Source organism: Maniola hyperantus, chromosome 13 (assembly GCF_902806685.2).
Source record: "Maniola hyperantus chromosome 13, iAphHyp1.2, whole genome shotgun sequence".
In the NCBI taxonomy this organism is placed as follows: domain Eukaryota; kingdom Metazoa; phylum Arthropoda; class Insecta; order Lepidoptera; family Nymphalidae; genus Maniola; species Maniola hyperantus.
The window spans coordinates 1,058,392-1,076,662 of NC_048548.1; the positions used below are offsets into that span (position 1 = coordinate 1,058,392).

Genomic DNA, 18,271 nt, shown 5'->3' on the forward strand with positions numbered 1-18,271 from the left:
ATCACATGATTGGTCTGTTATTTCAATAAAAGTTTAACGCAATTAACTACCAATAGCAGGCAAAGATAACGGTCACTGTCACAAGCGTCAAATTGAAATTGTGCGACGTTTGCGTTTGACAGAAATTGTTTGAGAATTGAGGTGTGATTTGGATTTGTGAAGATTTGTGTGTTCGAGCAGTGCTTTTTACGATAAATAGCGCTTATTACAACTTAAAAACTTGTGTGAAGTACGCCAAAAGGGTTCGCTAATTAATTAAAATAAGTGTAATAACGCCGCTGTCTTGCTGAACTTTGTACGCATTTCGGTCAAAACGTGAATTCGGGCGTCGACCGGTCCCATCCCTCCTTCACTCGCAGGCCACAGCACAGCCGTTGCTGTCAGTCCGACTCCGTCGTGTTCGTGTCAGTCGCATTGAATCTTCATTTTGTGAGTGTCGTGCAGCCGCCGTGCACGATTGTAACCGGTGTTCTATCGACGTGTGGTGTGTGTCGGTCTAGCGACCGTTTAATGTGGTACACAGTGCCGGTGTTAGGTCATCGCAAGGGTCGCGCGTGATCGGGCGCGATGGTGGACATGGATAGGAACGACCCGGAGCTCCGGTACCTGTCGGTCGATCGGAACAGTTTCAATGACCCGGCGACCCAGGCGGAATGGACTCGCAAACGGCTAGTATGGGTTCCGCACCCTACCCAAGGATTCGTCGCAGCTGGCATCAAGGGGGAACATGGAGACGAGGTGGAGGTGGAGATCGCGGAGTCGGGGAAGCGGATGTTGGTGGCCATAGATGATATCCAGAAGATGAACCCTCCCAAATATGACAAGGTGGAAGACATGGCAGCGTTAACTTGCCTCAATGAAGCCTCGGTTCTGCACAACATTAAGGACAGATACTACTCTGGACTTATCTATGTAAGTAAAATAATCATTAATTATTTGTTGATAAAATAATCTACACTAAACTTGAGCTAGAGGTAAGTAAATGTAGACAACATTCAAAAAATTCAAAAATATTTATAACTAGCTGACCCGGCGAACTTCGTACCGCCTAATAGTCGATTCTTTAATTTTTTTTAATACTTACTACTACTAAAGAATTAGCAAAATCAGTTCATCTGTTCGTGAGATTTGCGATCAGCAACACATTCAGCGATTCATTTTTATATATTGAGATTACTAGATGATGCCTGGATTTAGGTTTTCGAAAATCCTGTGGGAACTTTTTGAATATTTGGGATTAAAAGTAGTCCAAATCCCCCTCCAGGATGCAAGCTATCTCTGTGCCAAGTAGATGCCCACAAGTTTGTCCATGTTGATTAAAGTTTTTTTAAATCCCATGTGAACTCTTTGATTTTCTGGAATCAAAAGTAGCTGACGTCCTTCTTTAAGATGCAAAGAGTCAAGACTCTATCTCAGGCACTCTATTTATATGTCAGGAATTAAATTCAGTTCATTTTCTTGTTTCCATAAATGTGGACTGACAAGAAATTCGGCAGTTAGGTATTCCTTTTAAAGAGCCAAAAAGGCTATGTACTTTTTAGTTAAATCATTGAATTAAAGATCACTTACTCCTAGTTAATTGACATACTCACATAATATTTAATGAATTAAGTATATATCTATAAATTGTGTTCATCCTTTCAGAAGTTTATTCATTAATTGTCATACACTAAACGTTTTGTATAACCTTAAGTTCTACAATTGTAGGTTAAGTTATTCTCTATTTTAGGTCTGTGATGACGCTTCATATTATACCTAAACAATAAACTTATCTATATAAACACTAGTTATAGGTACAATCTTAATCCTTAAATAATTACTAAACAGTTTAGTGAAAAATAAATTAACTTAGGTTTCTTATCTCTAACAGCTCTAGAAAATTTAAATTTCATCACTATCAGTTCTTAATCACTAAAACAAAATTTTATTTGTACTTAGTTACTAGATAATGACAGCAACTTCGTCTGTATGGAATAGGTTTTAGAAATCCCGTGGGAACTATTTGATTTTCCAGGATAAAAAGTAGTCTATGCCTGTTTCCAGGATGCAAGTTAATTATTTATCGCTGTACCAAGTAGATTGCCCATGCCCACAAATTGGTCCACGTGGATTTAGGGTTTCCTATGGGAACTTTTTGATTTTCTAGTCTATGTTCTTCCCTGAGATGATGCAAGCTACCTCCGAACCAAATTTCATCAAAATTGGTTACTCAAGCAGTGGGCCATGAAAAAGTAATAGAATGACACACGTTCACATTTATAATATTAGTATGGATTTATTATATTATATTACTAGCTGACGTCCGCGACTTCGTCCGCGTGGATTGAAGTTTTTAACTATCCCATGGGAACTCTTTGGTTTTCCGGGATAAAAAGTAGCCTATGTCACTCTCCAGGTCTTTAACTATATATATGATAAAAATCACGTCAACGTTGCGACGTGATTGAAGGACAAACCAACAAACAAACACACTTTCGCATTTAAAATAAGGGTACTGATAAGCAACTGAAACTTAATTACCATTTAACGATCAAACCTTGATAAGTACCAAATGAAGGTTCAAATAGGTTTCCACAGATGGCCACATTCTTGCTAAGGCTACGGACTTGTGGAGGTTACGATGAATCATGCGTTGTGTGTGTGAGGTCATACGTAGTTAAGTAAACTTTTTGGTACCTATAACTATCTATTGTACATGTCACATTAAGAGCCTAGTACTCATTGTATTGAAGCAGTAATTGCCTACTGGTTAAGATATTGGCCTCCTACCTCCCACCTACAAATTAAATATTACTTGCTTTAACAGTGTTGCGTGTGGAAGTCCCTACAAAAGTCTATGTCCAGCTGTGGACTTGTGGAGGTTACGATGAATCATGCGGTGTGTAAGTGAGGTCATACGTAGTTAAGTAAACTTTTTTGGTATTACTATCTATTGTACGTGTCACATTTTAAGAGCATAGTACTCATTGTATTGAAGCAGTAATTGCCTACTGGTTAAGACTTTGGCCTCCTTTTAGGGGGTCCAAGTTTTGATGTCCTGCTTGCTTTGAAAAAAAACGCCAAGTGCGTGTCAGGCTCGCACAACGAGGGTTCCGAACTACAGCTGTATTTTTTCGCCATTTTGCATGATAATTCAAAAACTATGATCCATAAAAATAAATAAAAATCTGTTTTAGAATGCACAGGTGAAGCCCGCTCATATGATACCACACTTAATATAGTTATCTAACTTCGAAAATTGAAAATACTAATTTATAATTCATGACCACATTTTAATTTTTTTCTTGTGATGTAACCACAAATTCACGGTCTTTAGATTTTCCCCCTCATGTCTGCCATAAGACCTACTTGCCTGCCAAATTTCACGATTCTAGGTGAATGGGAAGTACCCTATATGTAGGTTTCTTGACAGACAGACAACAAAGTGATCCTATAAGGGTTCCGTTTTTCCTTTTGAGGTACGAAACCCTAAAAAAATTACTACTTTAAGCGATGGTAGTAAGGCCCTATGGCTCCATTTGCAAACACCGTCAACATGGTGGCAGCACTGGCATATCTTATTAGGCCAATATGGAGCAATACGACATATTGTATAGTTAAGTGGGTATTGTTGTCTTCCATGTAAACAATATTGTGAAGTCCAAAAACCTCTGTGAAGATTTTGGTTTGGATTGGTTCTAATTTACTTGCACTTGCATAATCTACTTGCATAATTAGGCCTATATGGAGCAATAGAACATGTATAGTTAAGTGGGTATTGTTGTCTTCTATGTAAAAGATATTGTGAAGTCCAAAAACCTCTGTGAAGATTTTGGTTTGGATTGGTTCTAATTTACTTGCACTTGCATAATCTACTTGCATAATTAGGCCTATATGGAGCAATAGAACATGTATAGTTAAGTGGGTATTGTTGTCTTCTATGTAAAAGATATTGTGAAGTCCAAAAACCTCTGTGAAGGTTTTGTTTTGGATTCGTTCTAATTTACTTGCATAACTAAGTAAGTGCTTAAAACACTTTTGAACGCCACTAAAAAGGTTAGTTTTGTAACTAACATTATTTCTTTTTCATTAGAAAACACCTAGCTCTACAGTTAAACTTAACTTAAACATGGTTAAGTTTTGTTTATACATACTACTCACTTACTGCCTTACTCAGAGTCGCTAATCGTTACTTAAGATTGGGTTAAGAGTTGGGAGACAGATTTATGTGAGAGGTATAGCTCTGTCTCGTTTTAACTAAGTTAGATAAGTAAGTACAGTACTCGGCAGAAAATAATGTACATCGGCTTTTAGAATGACATTTCGGCTTTGTAGAGCGTTGTCTCTGTCACTCATACCTATATGACGTTTTGTCGGTCTCAACGACAGAGACAATGCTCTACAAATCCGCTATCTCCTTCTAAAGGTCGATGTACATTATTTTCTGCCGTGTACTGTATGTAGGAGTTATCCAGATAGCTGTTTAGGAGAATAAACATGAAATACCTACTACAAATAAATTTAGCAGTGACCAAGTAAATATGATTTCATATTTCCTTAAACAAAAATATGATCCATTTCAGTTTAGTTAGGGGCAATTGGGGAGTTTATCTAGATCTTAAAATTATATAAAAGGAAAAGGTAACTGACTGACTGAAGTCGATCTATCAACGCACAGCTCAAACTATTAGACGGATCTGGCTGAAATTTGGCATGTCGTAGGCATCCGCTAAGACAGGATTTTTGTAAATTCAACCCCTAAGGGTTTGAAATTTGTGTAGTCCAAGCGGACGAAGTCGCGAGCGTAAGCTAGTAATTTATAAATTGTTTTTGGTCTGGTCTGGTGGGAGGCTTCTGCCGTGGCTAGTTACCACCCTACCAGCAAAACTGTGCCGCCAAGCGATTTAGCGTGCCCGTACGATGTTGAGTAGAAACTGATAACCAAGTGAGCCCGCTTCTATCTTAGACTGCATCATCACTTACCACCAAGTGAGATCGCAGTCAAGGGCTAACCGCTAACTTGAATCGGAATAATAAAAACGAAGTTGGCAGTGTGAAAGATTAAAGATGGATGTATCCGAGACGGGAACGTACAACATAGATTACACACAAAAAACTATCCAATTAGTTAAGCAATCTCCATAGTTACTAGCTATGAATTGTAATGGGTCACATGTTTTCGGCGCCATGTGTGAAACCCGTTAATTCGAATAACAAAGGTGCCCAACCACGCATGTGCGATCGGCGACCGAACGAGTAATTTATTTATTTAAAACATTATTATTTTAAGCATGAAAGATAGGCCTAGATAGCTGAAAACAAACAATATTATCTAACTGACAATAGCCCATAGGTATGTATGACTCAACTGATAACATTGGCTGTATCTACTAAGTGTTTAAAGGGCCCCATATACGGTACGATTGATCTTTACGATCCGTCGTTTCGATCGGGTATGTCAAGATCGATAGTCGATTTACTTAATCGAAGACGATATCGGAAATCGCAACAAAAATCCATGCTATCATGAATATCGTAACGATGAATCGACACTGTAGTATGACTCTTTGCGATCAACGATTCGATTTTTGTCATGCGAATACTGATTTCGCTTGAATAGCCATTTCTTAACCCACACTTTTCTAGGTTTTCTTCTTTCTTCTGTGCCGAATCAAAGTTACCGCCTCATAAAGTAAGGAAAAGAAGTTCATTTTATAGGGCACATATTTATTGAATTATTAATTGAACGTGTTTTTATACTTCCGTTTCGAACTAGTAAATGATCGATCGTAACGACCAATCGTTTCGTGTGTGAACGGCATTTTTGAAGCGATTCTCACGATTTTCTGACTGATCGAAGCGAAGAATCGTACCGTATAATATGGGGCTCTTTAGTATAAGAGGACGAGCTTTGTTTAAGTGGCTCCTCTTGTGACATTGAAGACTGATTGCTACCTATTATAAACTGTCAAGAGATCTGCATTTAAACTTATTAGGAAAGTTATAAAAGTCACATTGTGATGATTGCTGTTGTTGGATAATTTAGATTTTAGCCAATAGTTTTTAAGGTTCCGTACCTCAAAAGGAAAAAAGGAACCCTTATAGGATCACTTTGTTGTCTGTCTATCTATAGGGTACTTCCCGTTGACCTAGAATCATGAAATTTGATAGGTAGGCAGGTCTTATAGCACAAGTAAAGGAATAAATCCGAAAACCGTGAATTTGTGGTTACATAAAAAAAAAATGTTATTATGAACAAATAATTACTATTTTCAATAGAAGCGGGCTTCAATAGTAGGGGGAGAGCCCTATATCCTAAACAAGACACCAAAGTCTAAACTTGCTTGTGGACTTTCCCAATGTCCTTTGTCTAGTACGTGTTCTAATGATTGCCAAGTCATCTCAGTTCAATGAACAGCACGACATTGTTATGATTTAGTGGAGCCTTTATTTATTGACTTTCAACATTAAATAGTTGATGAAAATTGCATTGGAGCTCAGTACTTCCGAATATATACGATGATGTCATGGTTCATTGCATACCAATTAGCACTGCAGGTATATTCACAGAAGCGGCCTTTCTGTTATTTTTCCGAGTATTGAGTAGTACCTATTGTATTATTCAATTAATTCGCTGAGTCATTTTAAAGTTTGATAAAATGATATCCCACTTCTGATGTTTTCTAACCTTATCCCAAGTTCGTTGTTTATTATAGCGATCGCTTACAGCTGCGCTCGACGAAAACATACTGAAGTCCTTTTTATTCACAATCCTGTGGGAATTACCAAAAATCCGGCCTTATTTCTTGTCTACATTATGAAGGGCCCATATTCGTGAAAGCTGCGCACAACTGTCTAGGTCCAAGGATATGAGCTAAGCGTTGATGAATCAGTCAGTGAGTCAGGACCTTTCTTTTTATTTAAGGTTGGTATGAGATCGTTTAGAAAAACAGACAAAACTTGTGTCAGTGAACAAGAGTAAGGAAACTCTCGGTTTGTTCCAGAATCGACGAAATGTCAAATATTTTATTTTGATTTTTTTATTTTATTCGTTTTTTTGCAATCAACAGCGATATATACAATATAATTTTACATAATAACAGACAGAAAATAAGGCCAAATATGATTACAATTTTTTACAGATTACTTAAATAGATATTAATTATAAATTTATAACAGTACGTTTGATAATTTATAAACAAGCTTTACAATAATATAATAATATAAAAATATAAAAGTCAATTAACTAATAAAAATACCTAGTAGGTGATTCACAACATAATATGTATGTGTGTGTGTATGTGTGAGTGTATTTGATGGCGAATGTGTTTGTATGCTAGCATATAAACACATACGCCGTCAAACGGGATCCTGCAAAAAACGGGATCCTGCAAAAAACTGGACGCAGTGTGAAAGAGCTGTAAGAGTTCCCGCGGGATATTGAAAAATGTAAAGCCACGCGGACAAAGTCGCGGGCATCAGCGAGTCTATTATAAATAATATGGTTCCACTATTTATTACACACTAGATGATGCCCGCGACTTCGTCCGCGTGAATTTAGTTTTTAAAATTTCCGTGGGAACTCTTTGTTTTTCCGGGATAAAAAGTAGCCTATGTCCTTCCTCGGGGCGCAAGCTATCTCTGTACCAAATTTCGTCAAAATCGGTTGAACGGTTGAGCCGTGAAAAGCTAGCAGACAGACAGACACACTTTCGCATTTATAATATTAGTATGGATTAAATCGTGATTTACGAGGCGCAACCGCCATCTCGGACACGCGTAATTTGAACCTCCACAAAGGCATTGCGTAAACACGCAGCTCATTCAACTTTTCAGGGACAAATCTAATTTGTGTGGGCATGATTCTCTGTTGCTAATTTCGGCTGTTCTTTTGTTGAAAGACATTAAAAACACTTCCTCATCTACGCTATAGCAATATGTAGAACTAGATGATGCCGCGCCGAATTCGTCCGCGTGGATTTAGGTTTCTATGAAATCCTGTGGGAACTCTTCCATTTTCCGGGAAAAAAAAGTAGCCTATGTCCTTCCCCGGGATGCAAGCTATCCCTGTACCAAATTTCGTCAAAATCGGTTGAACGGTTGATCCGTGAAAAGCTAGCAGACAGACAGACAAACAGACACACTTTCGCATTTATATTTTACTAGCTGATGCCCGCGACGTCGTCCGCGTGGATTTAGGTTTTTAAAAATCCCGTGGGAACTTATCAATTTTCCGGGATGAAAAGAAGCCTATGTCCTTCCCCGGGATATAAGCTAACTCTGTACCAAATTTCATCAAAATCGGTTGAACGGTTGGGCTGTGAAAAGCTAGCAGACAGACATACACACTTTCGCATTTATAATATTAGTATGAATTAAGTATTATCGTTTCTAGTGATTTATTACCTAGCTGTTCCAAGTTATTTGGCTTTGTCTTCGTTTCAAAAACAATTTGCGCTGTTGTAATAACTAATAGGCTGTCATTTATTACGAAACGTGTAATTTATTTAATTTCTATGTGATCATCGCAATAATTGTGATTAGGTAGGTACTTACGTTGACTTACCAATTTTCTACCCCGTACGAATGTTATAAGTAATGACTAGACGAAGTCGTCAATAAGTAGGCAGGTACCAGGGCCCGGTAGAATTTAAATTAATTGCATCAAGTTTTTTTTTTTTAAAGAATTTTAGCCATGTTAAATGACTAATATTCCCCTTTCCCCTCCAACTAAGCGTAAAGCTTGTGCTAGGAGTAGGTACGTCAATAGTGCAACGGGCGGGGTTTGAACCGTCGACCTTTCGGTTTTCAATCCACTCCTTTTACCTGTTGAGCTATTGAGGCTCAACAGGTAAAATAGAGTAAAGTTAGGCAAAATAGAGGGGACGATTCACCAATTTCCTACCCGGGAATTGTAGGAATGTGACTAAACAACATTGTCAATATGTATCAGGCTAGCAGATTAAATTAATTGCGTCAAAGTTAGACAAAATCGAGAGGTTATTTACCAATTTCCTACCCGGGAACTGTACGACTGACTAAACAAAGTTGTCAATGTATCAAGTATCAGGTTAGCAGATTAAATTAATTTCATCAAAGTTAAATAAAATAGAGGGGGTGAATTGCCTACCAATTTCCTACCCGGGAACTGTACGAACGTGACAGACAAGAAAATGACGGAACAAAGTCGCCGATAAGTACCAGGGCGGCAGAACGCCTGTGGAGGTTAAACGCGGCGCATATATTCGCGTGGGCCGTCCCCCGCGCCCCGCCGGGGTCGACGACCGCCGCGGCCGATTCGGCCGACGGAGCGCCTCACCTTGACATTCATCTCAATAGTCGAGCACGCTTTGACCAAACGCTAGAATTAACCCAAACGAATCTCTAACTACAAATATGCCAAATATCTGCCTATTTAGAGAAATTTCAAAGTACACACTCCATTTTACCTTTTCGTACTTATATCTCGTGTGCTTATATCAAGAGCCGTGATAGTCGAATCACCTAGTGCCTAGTGGTAAAGACGTCCGCCTTTTATTCGGGGGGTCGGGCGTTGATCTCGGACACGCACCTTTTAATATCAGCTTCGCAACCCGTTGAGCTATGTCGGTTTCTCTGGTTCTCCTACGGATCTCCTCATTTCTGATTTGATCACGTAGAGAAACTCCAAATCCCTCTACGTTTCTTCATACAAAATTGCAATCAGTGGATCGTCCGCGCGTCGGACGTGCCTCGGACGTGGCACGGCTCGGCCCGAGTTCCGACAAGGTCTAGCATATAAATCATTCCCATACCGACCAGAAGATATACCATACAAAAACTCTAAACAAAACAAAAGACGAAGGCTCAAAATGTTTTTTTTTTTTTTTTTATTTTTTTTTTTTTTATAGAGACAAACAGTTACAATTAGTTAACTAGATAGTATATATATATAAACACTTAAACCAAAGCAGTCTCCAATGAGAAATTAACACTTATAATAAAGAATTATGTCCACAACACACGGGCATAGTATGCGTATGAAAAACTAGGCTAGGTTGATTTAAAATAATTCTTAAATCCCCTATGTCGCGTACCGCCATGGTTTTAAATATTCAACATGGTTTTAAATGACTCACCACCACAGTTCATGGTAAACACACCATGGCATGATAGCAATAAGGAAAATGATGACATACGAGTATTTCGACTCTCAAATGCCTACCTACCTCATAGAACTTACGCTATTAGATTGTAAACATGGACCTGTAATAGTCATTGTAAACATAATACTTAATATTACAAATACGAAAATGTCTGTCTGTCTGTTGCGTTTTTCTTCTCGTAAAGTACTTTTTAAAATCCATACTTATCTATACTATCCATTAATATTATAAAACCGAAAGTGTGTCTGTCTGCCTTTCTCCTAGCTTTTCACGGCCCAATAGTTTAACCGATTTTAATGAAATTTGGTACAGAGATAGCTTGCGCCCCGGGGAAGGACATAGGCTACTTTTTATCCCGGAAAAACAAAGAGTTCCCACAGGATTTTTAAAACTAAATTCACGCGGACGAAGTCGCGGGCATCCTCTAGTAGATTACTGCGAAGTCGCAGAAATAAACTACTACTTTAGTAACTGACAGATTAGCTAGGTAGCAAATCAATTATTATGTATTGCAAAATGAGTTCAATGAAATTACGAGCATTTTGCAATTACAATGCATCCTATTATAAAGTAATCAGCATTTATCATAATGAGTGGAGCGAACCGCGTTGGCCTTCTAAAATAGAATCTACCCATCCTCTGCAAGTATCGCGAGTACGCCTACTAAGTCGCGATTATTTAGTACGATCGGTCACACCATCTCGCGATATGACGATAACAGATGATCTGCTGATACCGTTTTATGTACCAAACTACCGCGTGACTACACATATTTCAAACCCCTATTTTACCCTCTTAGGGGTTGAATTTTCAAAAATCCTTTCTTAGCGGATTTTATAACGGGGCCATACCACGATTAATTTGATGTTTTTATTTGTCGATCAACCCAATTGCACGGGTCGTGGTTACGACGGGACTGCGGTGCTGCGAGAGATGAAGTTCGAGCAGTCAAGTCGAGGCCGTAGCGAACTCTTTCTTGTTTTTTTCTACCCGTTATCTACATTTTATGATGCGAACCGGCTATCCTCTGCGAGTGGAACAAATATACAAATACTTGAGAGCAGTCTACTGTGACGTCACACCATCTCGCGATACGACGATAAACGATGGTCACGCCGATAACCCTGGCATTTCAGATGTGGGAGATAACATTTGCATAAGCATAGCTCTAAGGTTTTTTGTACATTGAATATAGCTCTCTATGATACGATTTGGCTGTACCTTTTTGTTTTGTAATATCAAAGTCAAAGTCAAAGTCAAATGATTTATTCAAAATAGGTAATAAATTACTCTTATTGATTGTCTGGTATAGTGTTAGATTTGTAAGATATAGTGGTGATAATTATAACGCAAACTTAAAACTAAAGCTACGAGGGTTCCAAACGCGCCCAGATCTGCACTGTTTACCCATATTCGCAATAAAAAAAAATGAATTTGAATTTGATATAAACTAAGGTGTAACTGGACTCTGAATAGTCTTAAATTGGTAAATGTGACTTAAATTGGTTTATTGTCTTCGTAATCCTAACTGATAGATGCCCCCTGCTGGATTTAGTAACTTAGAAGGATCTCCGCAGAACAGAACGCTATCTTGTGGCGATTGTATCTAGTAGAGGGTCTTCCAACGCTGCGTTTACTGGGGCAGAGTTGAAGACTAAAATTGGTCTATTGTCTTCGTTATCCTAACTGATTGATGTTCCCTGCTGGATATGGTATCTTAGAAAGATCTCCGCAGAACAGAACGCTTTCTTGTAGCGATTGTATCTAGTGTATCTACTGGGGCAGAGATGAAGACTTAAGTTGGTCTATTTTCTGCGTTGTTGCAACCGATAGATATCCCCTGCTGGATATGGTGTCTTAGAAGAATCTCCGTAGAACAGATTACGATCTTGTGGCGATTGTATCTAACAGAGGCTCTCAGCAACTCATTTGAGACCTTTCGTCCACTTAGTAGATGTTCCCTGCTGAGTATGGTCTCTTGGAAGGATCTCCACAGAACTACTTAAACCAATTGTATCTAGCAGAGGATCTACAGCGACTCGCTTGAATTTTTTCGTCTACCTAGTAGAAGCTCGCCCTTGTTCACCTAGTAAAGGGTTTTCCAACGCTGCGTGTCACCATTGAAGCATCTAAGGACCCCAACAATTATTGCTGTAGCTATTTATTTTTTTGTTTCTCTTAACAAAAGCTTATTATTTACTTGATTGGAAGAGGCAGAAATGATAATGATAAACTCATCAAGTTTTCCTTAATGTCTAACTGAACAAAAAATGTAAGGCTTTTGATCGGACGCCTTTTCAAGGGCATTGGAATTAGTTGCCGAATGACGTCACTTTTACCACTCTCGACAATTTTTTTTCTAAATTGAAAGAGTATACAGTACGCGACCGAAAGTGATGTACATCAGCCTTTAGAATGACATTTAGGCTTTGTAGAGCGTTGTCTCTGCCACTCATACCTATATGACCTAATTTAATTTTAAGGTATTTTTATCGCACAATAGACATCATTAGCAAACTTTTAGAATTAGAATTCATCCCATTGATGTTCTAATCTAAGACGAGTGAAGAGTAAAAAACAATGGGCGAATCTGGTTCGAAGGACCATAAATCTCTCAATCAGGCTTAATTAGGTACTCATGGAAAATGTACAGCGGATTTGTTGAAACCCTCAATACCCTCAATCTGTAAAGTCAGCTCAACGCCCGAGCCTCACTTGAAATCCATTCACATGTTTGTCCCTTATTTCAAAGCAATAAAGTCTACTTTCCCTTCAATATAAGTCTCATCCAACTCCTTTAAGCATGTTGGAAAGCTTGGACCACACGACACATATTGTGGTAATATTTTTACAGTATTATGAGCCTAATGACGCAGACGTTAAGTATGTAAATTGCACACAATTTTTTCTTGCGGCAAAGGAGTGAATATCTCGATAAGTGGAGGAATTTTAGGGTTGTCAAACTCTAGATGTTTCTCCATAAATAGAAGGTCGAAAGTTAACAAACAATTATTTAGGCTACAATTATTTAGGCTAAATAGGTAGTAGCAGTGATAGCCTAGTGGTTAAAACGTCGGTCTTCTTTACGGGGAGTTCGATCCCGGATACTCACATCTACCTTTTCGGAATTATGTGTGCGTTTCAAGCGATCGTGAGGAAATCATCCTCACCGGGTTAGCGCGGGGGCTGTACGGGTGTGCGGGGCGTTACCTCCCCGATTGTAATCTCGACTAGTCGCGGACTATCCATGCCTCAGAGTTCTCCATAAAGTTCTCAAAGGTGTGTGAAGTCTGCCAATTCGCAATAGATCAGCGTGGCGGACTATGGTCTAAACTATTTTCACTCTGAGAGAAGCCCCGTGCTCAGTAGTGGGCCAGCGATAGGAAGATCAAGATCCAAGAAGAAATTCAGACTTTGGACCGTATAGCCCTACGCTAGAGATCCTAACAGAAAACCAGAAAGGATGTCAGCCCTATGCACCCTCTGCAGTCTAGCCGCCCGCCCACCCTCCCGCGGGGGTAGACAGGGCGCAGACGGGGTCAAATGAAACTTTCAGACGCGAATAGATTGTTTGTATTAACGGATACGTCTGACGTATGAGTTCCTGAGGAGATAGGGGAAATTGAGGCATCCTCTTAACGGTACACTCGAGAAATTGTTTTTCAAATCATCTCTGCCCCTCTTATCTATCTCATAATATGCTTGCTTTTCAGTTTAATTGTATTAGTGGGGAAGTTTCTCAAATTGCTAATGCGCGTGGCCGCCATTTTAGTGGTCAGCACTAGACTAAAGTTTCGAGCTGATGGTAGGTATATTTTTACTTAAATATACCTACGTCAAAATGACGTCATTTCAATGTTAATAAGACATGGTTCCAGCGCAATAGCAATTTCCGGGACTTATACTTTAGAGGACGTTTATCATCATCACCCACTCAGGACTGAGTACGGGTCCCTTCTCTGTGTGAGAAGGGTTTGGCCACAGTCCATCACGCTGACTAAGTGCGGATTGGTAGACTTCACACACCTTTGAGAACATTATTAAGAACTCTCAGGCATGCAGGTTTACTCACGGTGTTTTCCTTCACAGTTAAAATGATATTTAATTGCTTAAAACGCGCATAACTCCGAAAGTTCAGAGGTGCGTGCCCGAAATCGAACCTCGACGCTCCGACTAGGAGGAAGGCGTCTTAACCACTAGGCTGTCAACGCTTAGAGCACGTTCACGTTTACCATAATATTATTATGACGTATTAGCTAATGTTTCATTCAGAAAGAGTCCGCTAGATAATCTTATCTGATAACTAGATTTAAAATTGCAATATCGTGTTGTCCCCGCTCCTTATGTATTTCATTCTCAGTCAAGTCATTGTTTTGAAAAACCATTTTTAGGGTTCCGTACCTCAAAAGGAAACGGAAACTTTTTTAGAATGCACAAGTGAAGCCCTTTCATAATATGATACCCCACTTGATATAGTTATCTTATTTTGAAAATAAGATAACTGAAAACACTAATTATTAGTTCATGACAACAATAATTTAATTAAAATTAAAATTTAATTAAAACTCCCGAAAACAAAAATGATAAAATAAGCTTTTCTTATCCAAAACCAAACCCCGCCAAAACCTATTTGAAGAATTGTTTTCTTCAACTCATACATATAAAAGTAGCTAAGAAAATGTCTCTAAAAACTTCCCCCAAGGAACAAAACAATTTATCTAGCTAATAACTACCCTCTCCCGGCATTCGATCTCCGCAGCATCCTTGTCCGCAGTGCGGTGGATTGCAGGCAGGTGGGCAATGCGTCAAAAGCTCTGCTGGAATTTTATATGCATAGGGCAACTGCCGCTTCGGGCTACAGCATATAAGTACTATGTAACCAGGTCATTGAGTACAGCCTTTGACGATACAAAAGAGCTTGTCAAAGTGTAATTAAATTTTTAGAGTAGGTAAGTATATTGTATGGTATAATGTCTAAGGTATAGAAGAATACAATTAAATTGTGTGCTTTGAATCAAGCTTAAACGATAGTTACATTTTTAATTGCCTCATCTGCCACCCAATTATGTAAGAATAACTATTTCATCGTTATCGTAATCGTCAACAAATTGGGTATTTTCCTACTTTTGAATCTGATAAATATTATTACTTTATTATAAACTAGGATAAAAATAATGACATACGCTGAAAAAAATATTAAAATCCAACAAACATTTACAAAGTTACAGGCATTTTAATTTTGGAGTGGGAGGGTCTTCTATCCCTTTCTCGCAAACGAAAATTTGTATGAAACCGCAAGAAGCTACTATGGCATTAGTAAGGTGTGACGTCAAAATGCTATATCGCTAGCTCTGTCTAATCAGAAATATTTAAATGTTTATAACTTTTTTGTTATTTGATCGATTTAATTAGTTTTTTCAGTTTACGTCATTATTTTTATCCTAGTCTATACTAATATTATAAAGAGGTGATGTCGTTAAGTTTGTTTGTAGGGGGTAATCTCTGGAACTACTGAACCGATTTTGAAAATTCTTTCACCAATAGAAAGCTACATTATTTCTGAGTGACATAGGCTATATTATATACACGCGTGCGAAGCCGCGGGGATCAGCTAGTTTATATATTAAGTAATAAAAAAATTGGAGTCAAATACCCAATTCTGCCATTTGATTGGCTGTGAAAAAATGTAAACAGCTAATCAACCAATCGAAGGGCAGAATTTGTTGACGATTACGATAACGATGAATACGTTTATCTTATACAATCGGGGGGCGTGTGATAGAAAGACTGGCTGATTTTTTGGGCAAAGTATCAGGCTGGCTCTTCAGCGATGCTTTCAAAATTTAATCTATAACACAAAATACATAAATGCAAACAAAATATAAGCAATACAAAATGCAAATTACAATAAACAAAAATAAATATAAATATCAGGGGCCAAAAGCTATCTTTATGGATGAGCCGCTAAACGTGTCGATTCAATTAATGCTTCTAAAACTATAAACGCCATCTGTTTTAACGGTTTTTAGATATAAATGGGTATTCTTTTAAAACGATTAGTCATAATATTATCCACGACGGCGGATGTCCTACGCAATTCGCTGTTCGCTTGGTACAGTCCAGAGGAGAATTATTTTCAGATGGTTGATGTAATGGTGAAAAACCGGCCAAGTGCGTGGCGGGACCACGTGCAGTGTAGGGTTCCGTAGTCACAATCCTCGAAAAACAGATATAACTCCTTAACCTGTGAACCCTATACTTAGCCATGATAGTTTTCCTTTAAAATTGATTATATATACTACAGCTGTGAATTTTTTCACGTTCATATTTATACTACCACTAGCTTATGCTCGCGACTTCGTCCGCGTGGACTACAAAATTTCAAAACCCTATTTCACCCCCTTAGGAGTTGAATTTTCAAAAATCCTTTCTTAGCGGATGCCTACGTCATAATAGCTATCTGCATGCCAAATTTCAGCCCGATCCGTCCAGTAGTTTGAGCTGTGCGTTGATAGATCAGTCAGTCTGTCAGTCAGTCATTCAGTCAGTCAGTCAGTCAGTCAGTCAGTCAGTCAGTCACCTTTTCCTTTTATATATATATATATAAAGACTAGCTGATCCCCGCGGCTTCGCCCGCGTAGATTTAGGTTTTTAAAGATCCCGTATAGCCTATGTCACTCAGGAATAATGTAGCTTTCTACTGGTGAAAGAATTTTTAAAATCGGTTCAGTAGTTCTAAAGATTACCCCCTACAAACAAACTTAACGACATTACCTCTTTATATAATATAGCTGATCCCCGCGGCTTCGCCCGCGTAGATTTAGGTTTTTAAAGATCCCGTATAGCCTATGTCACTCAGGAATAATGTAGCTTTCTACTGGTGAAAGAATTTTTAAAATCGGTTCAGTAGTTCTAAAGATTACCCCCTACAAACAAACTTAACGACATTACCTCTTTATATAATACTAGCTGATCCCCGCGGCTTCGCCCGCGTAGATTTAGGTTTTTAAAGATCCCGTATAGCCTATGTCACTCAGGAATAATGTAGCTTTCTACTGGTGAAAGAATTTTTAAAATCGGTTCAGTAGTTCTAAAGATTACCCCCTACAAACAAACTTAACGACATTATCTCTTTATATAATATACAACGGGCCGTGCAGCAGAAATCGTAATATTTTAATTTCGCCATAACTTCAAAACCAAACGTCCAATTTTAATCATTCAAAGACCAAATATTATCTCCATAAACTGTTCTTAGTGATGAAATCATTTATTTTGATAAGGATTAATAGCATGAGTAAAATAAACGCGTTTAAATGTAGTCCAAAAAAAATTCAAGATTTTTAAATAAAAAAATGGTTGCTGTGCCTCACTCGACATAGATGGGTATAGTGTGTCGCGGACTTTTTTGTAGATATTTATAAGATCTACAATTAATTAGAACATTTTATGGTTCTATCTTTTATAGTTTAGGCAGCGTACGCAAAATAAGTAACTTTTCTGGTTGATTTTTTACACCTTGTGTCCGAAAAACCCAAATATCTTACGGAACCCTATTTTTTTCCAAAATAAAATATAGCCTATGTTACTCGTGGATAATGTAGCTTTCGAATGGTGAAAGAATTTTTAAAATCGGTCCAGTAGTTTTTGAGCCTATTCAGTACAAACAAACAAACAAACAAACAAACAAACAAACAAACAAACAAACAAACAAAGTTTTCCTCTTTATAATATTAGTGTAGATTTGGCTGATAGAGGGGGGAGGGGGGGGGGGGGGGGGGGTCATGACTCTAATAAAAATTAGCCCTTTAAAACATCACATTTTACAAACGGATCTAAAGTCGTTCACCTCGGAAGTCGGCGGTTCGATCCCGGGCACGCACCTCTAACTTTTCGGAGTTATGTGCGTTTTAAGTAATTAAATGTCACTTGCTTTAACGGTGAAGGAAAACATCGTGAGGAAACCTGCATACCTGAGAGTTCTCCGTAATGTTCCCAAAGGTGTGTGAAGTCTACCAATCCGCACATGGCCTGCATGGTAGACTATGGCCAAAACTCACTGAGAGAAGACCCGTGTTCTGTAGTAAGCCGGCGATGGGTTGATCAAGTTTGATCTCTTTTCAGCCTACGCTATAATATAAGAGCAT

At 38.4% G+C, this 18,271-nt stretch overlaps 1 protein-coding gene across 3 annotated transcripts in view; it reads left to right on the forward strand.

Moving 5' to 3' along the window:
• Positions 1–112: 112 nt before the first annotated feature.
• Positions 113–18,271, forward strand: part of LOC117987759 (myosin heavy chain, non-muscle-like) — a 121,942-nt gene continuing 103,783 nt past the window's right edge. For all 3 annotated transcript variants that reach the window (XM_069502794.1, XM_034974808.2, XM_069502795.1), the window contains exon 1: positions 113–912. In XM_069502794.1, the coding sequence (XP_069358895.1) occupies positions 568–912 (345 nt within the window). In that variant the 5' untranslated portion in view covers positions 113–567. The remainder of the gene's footprint in view (positions 913–18,271) is intronic.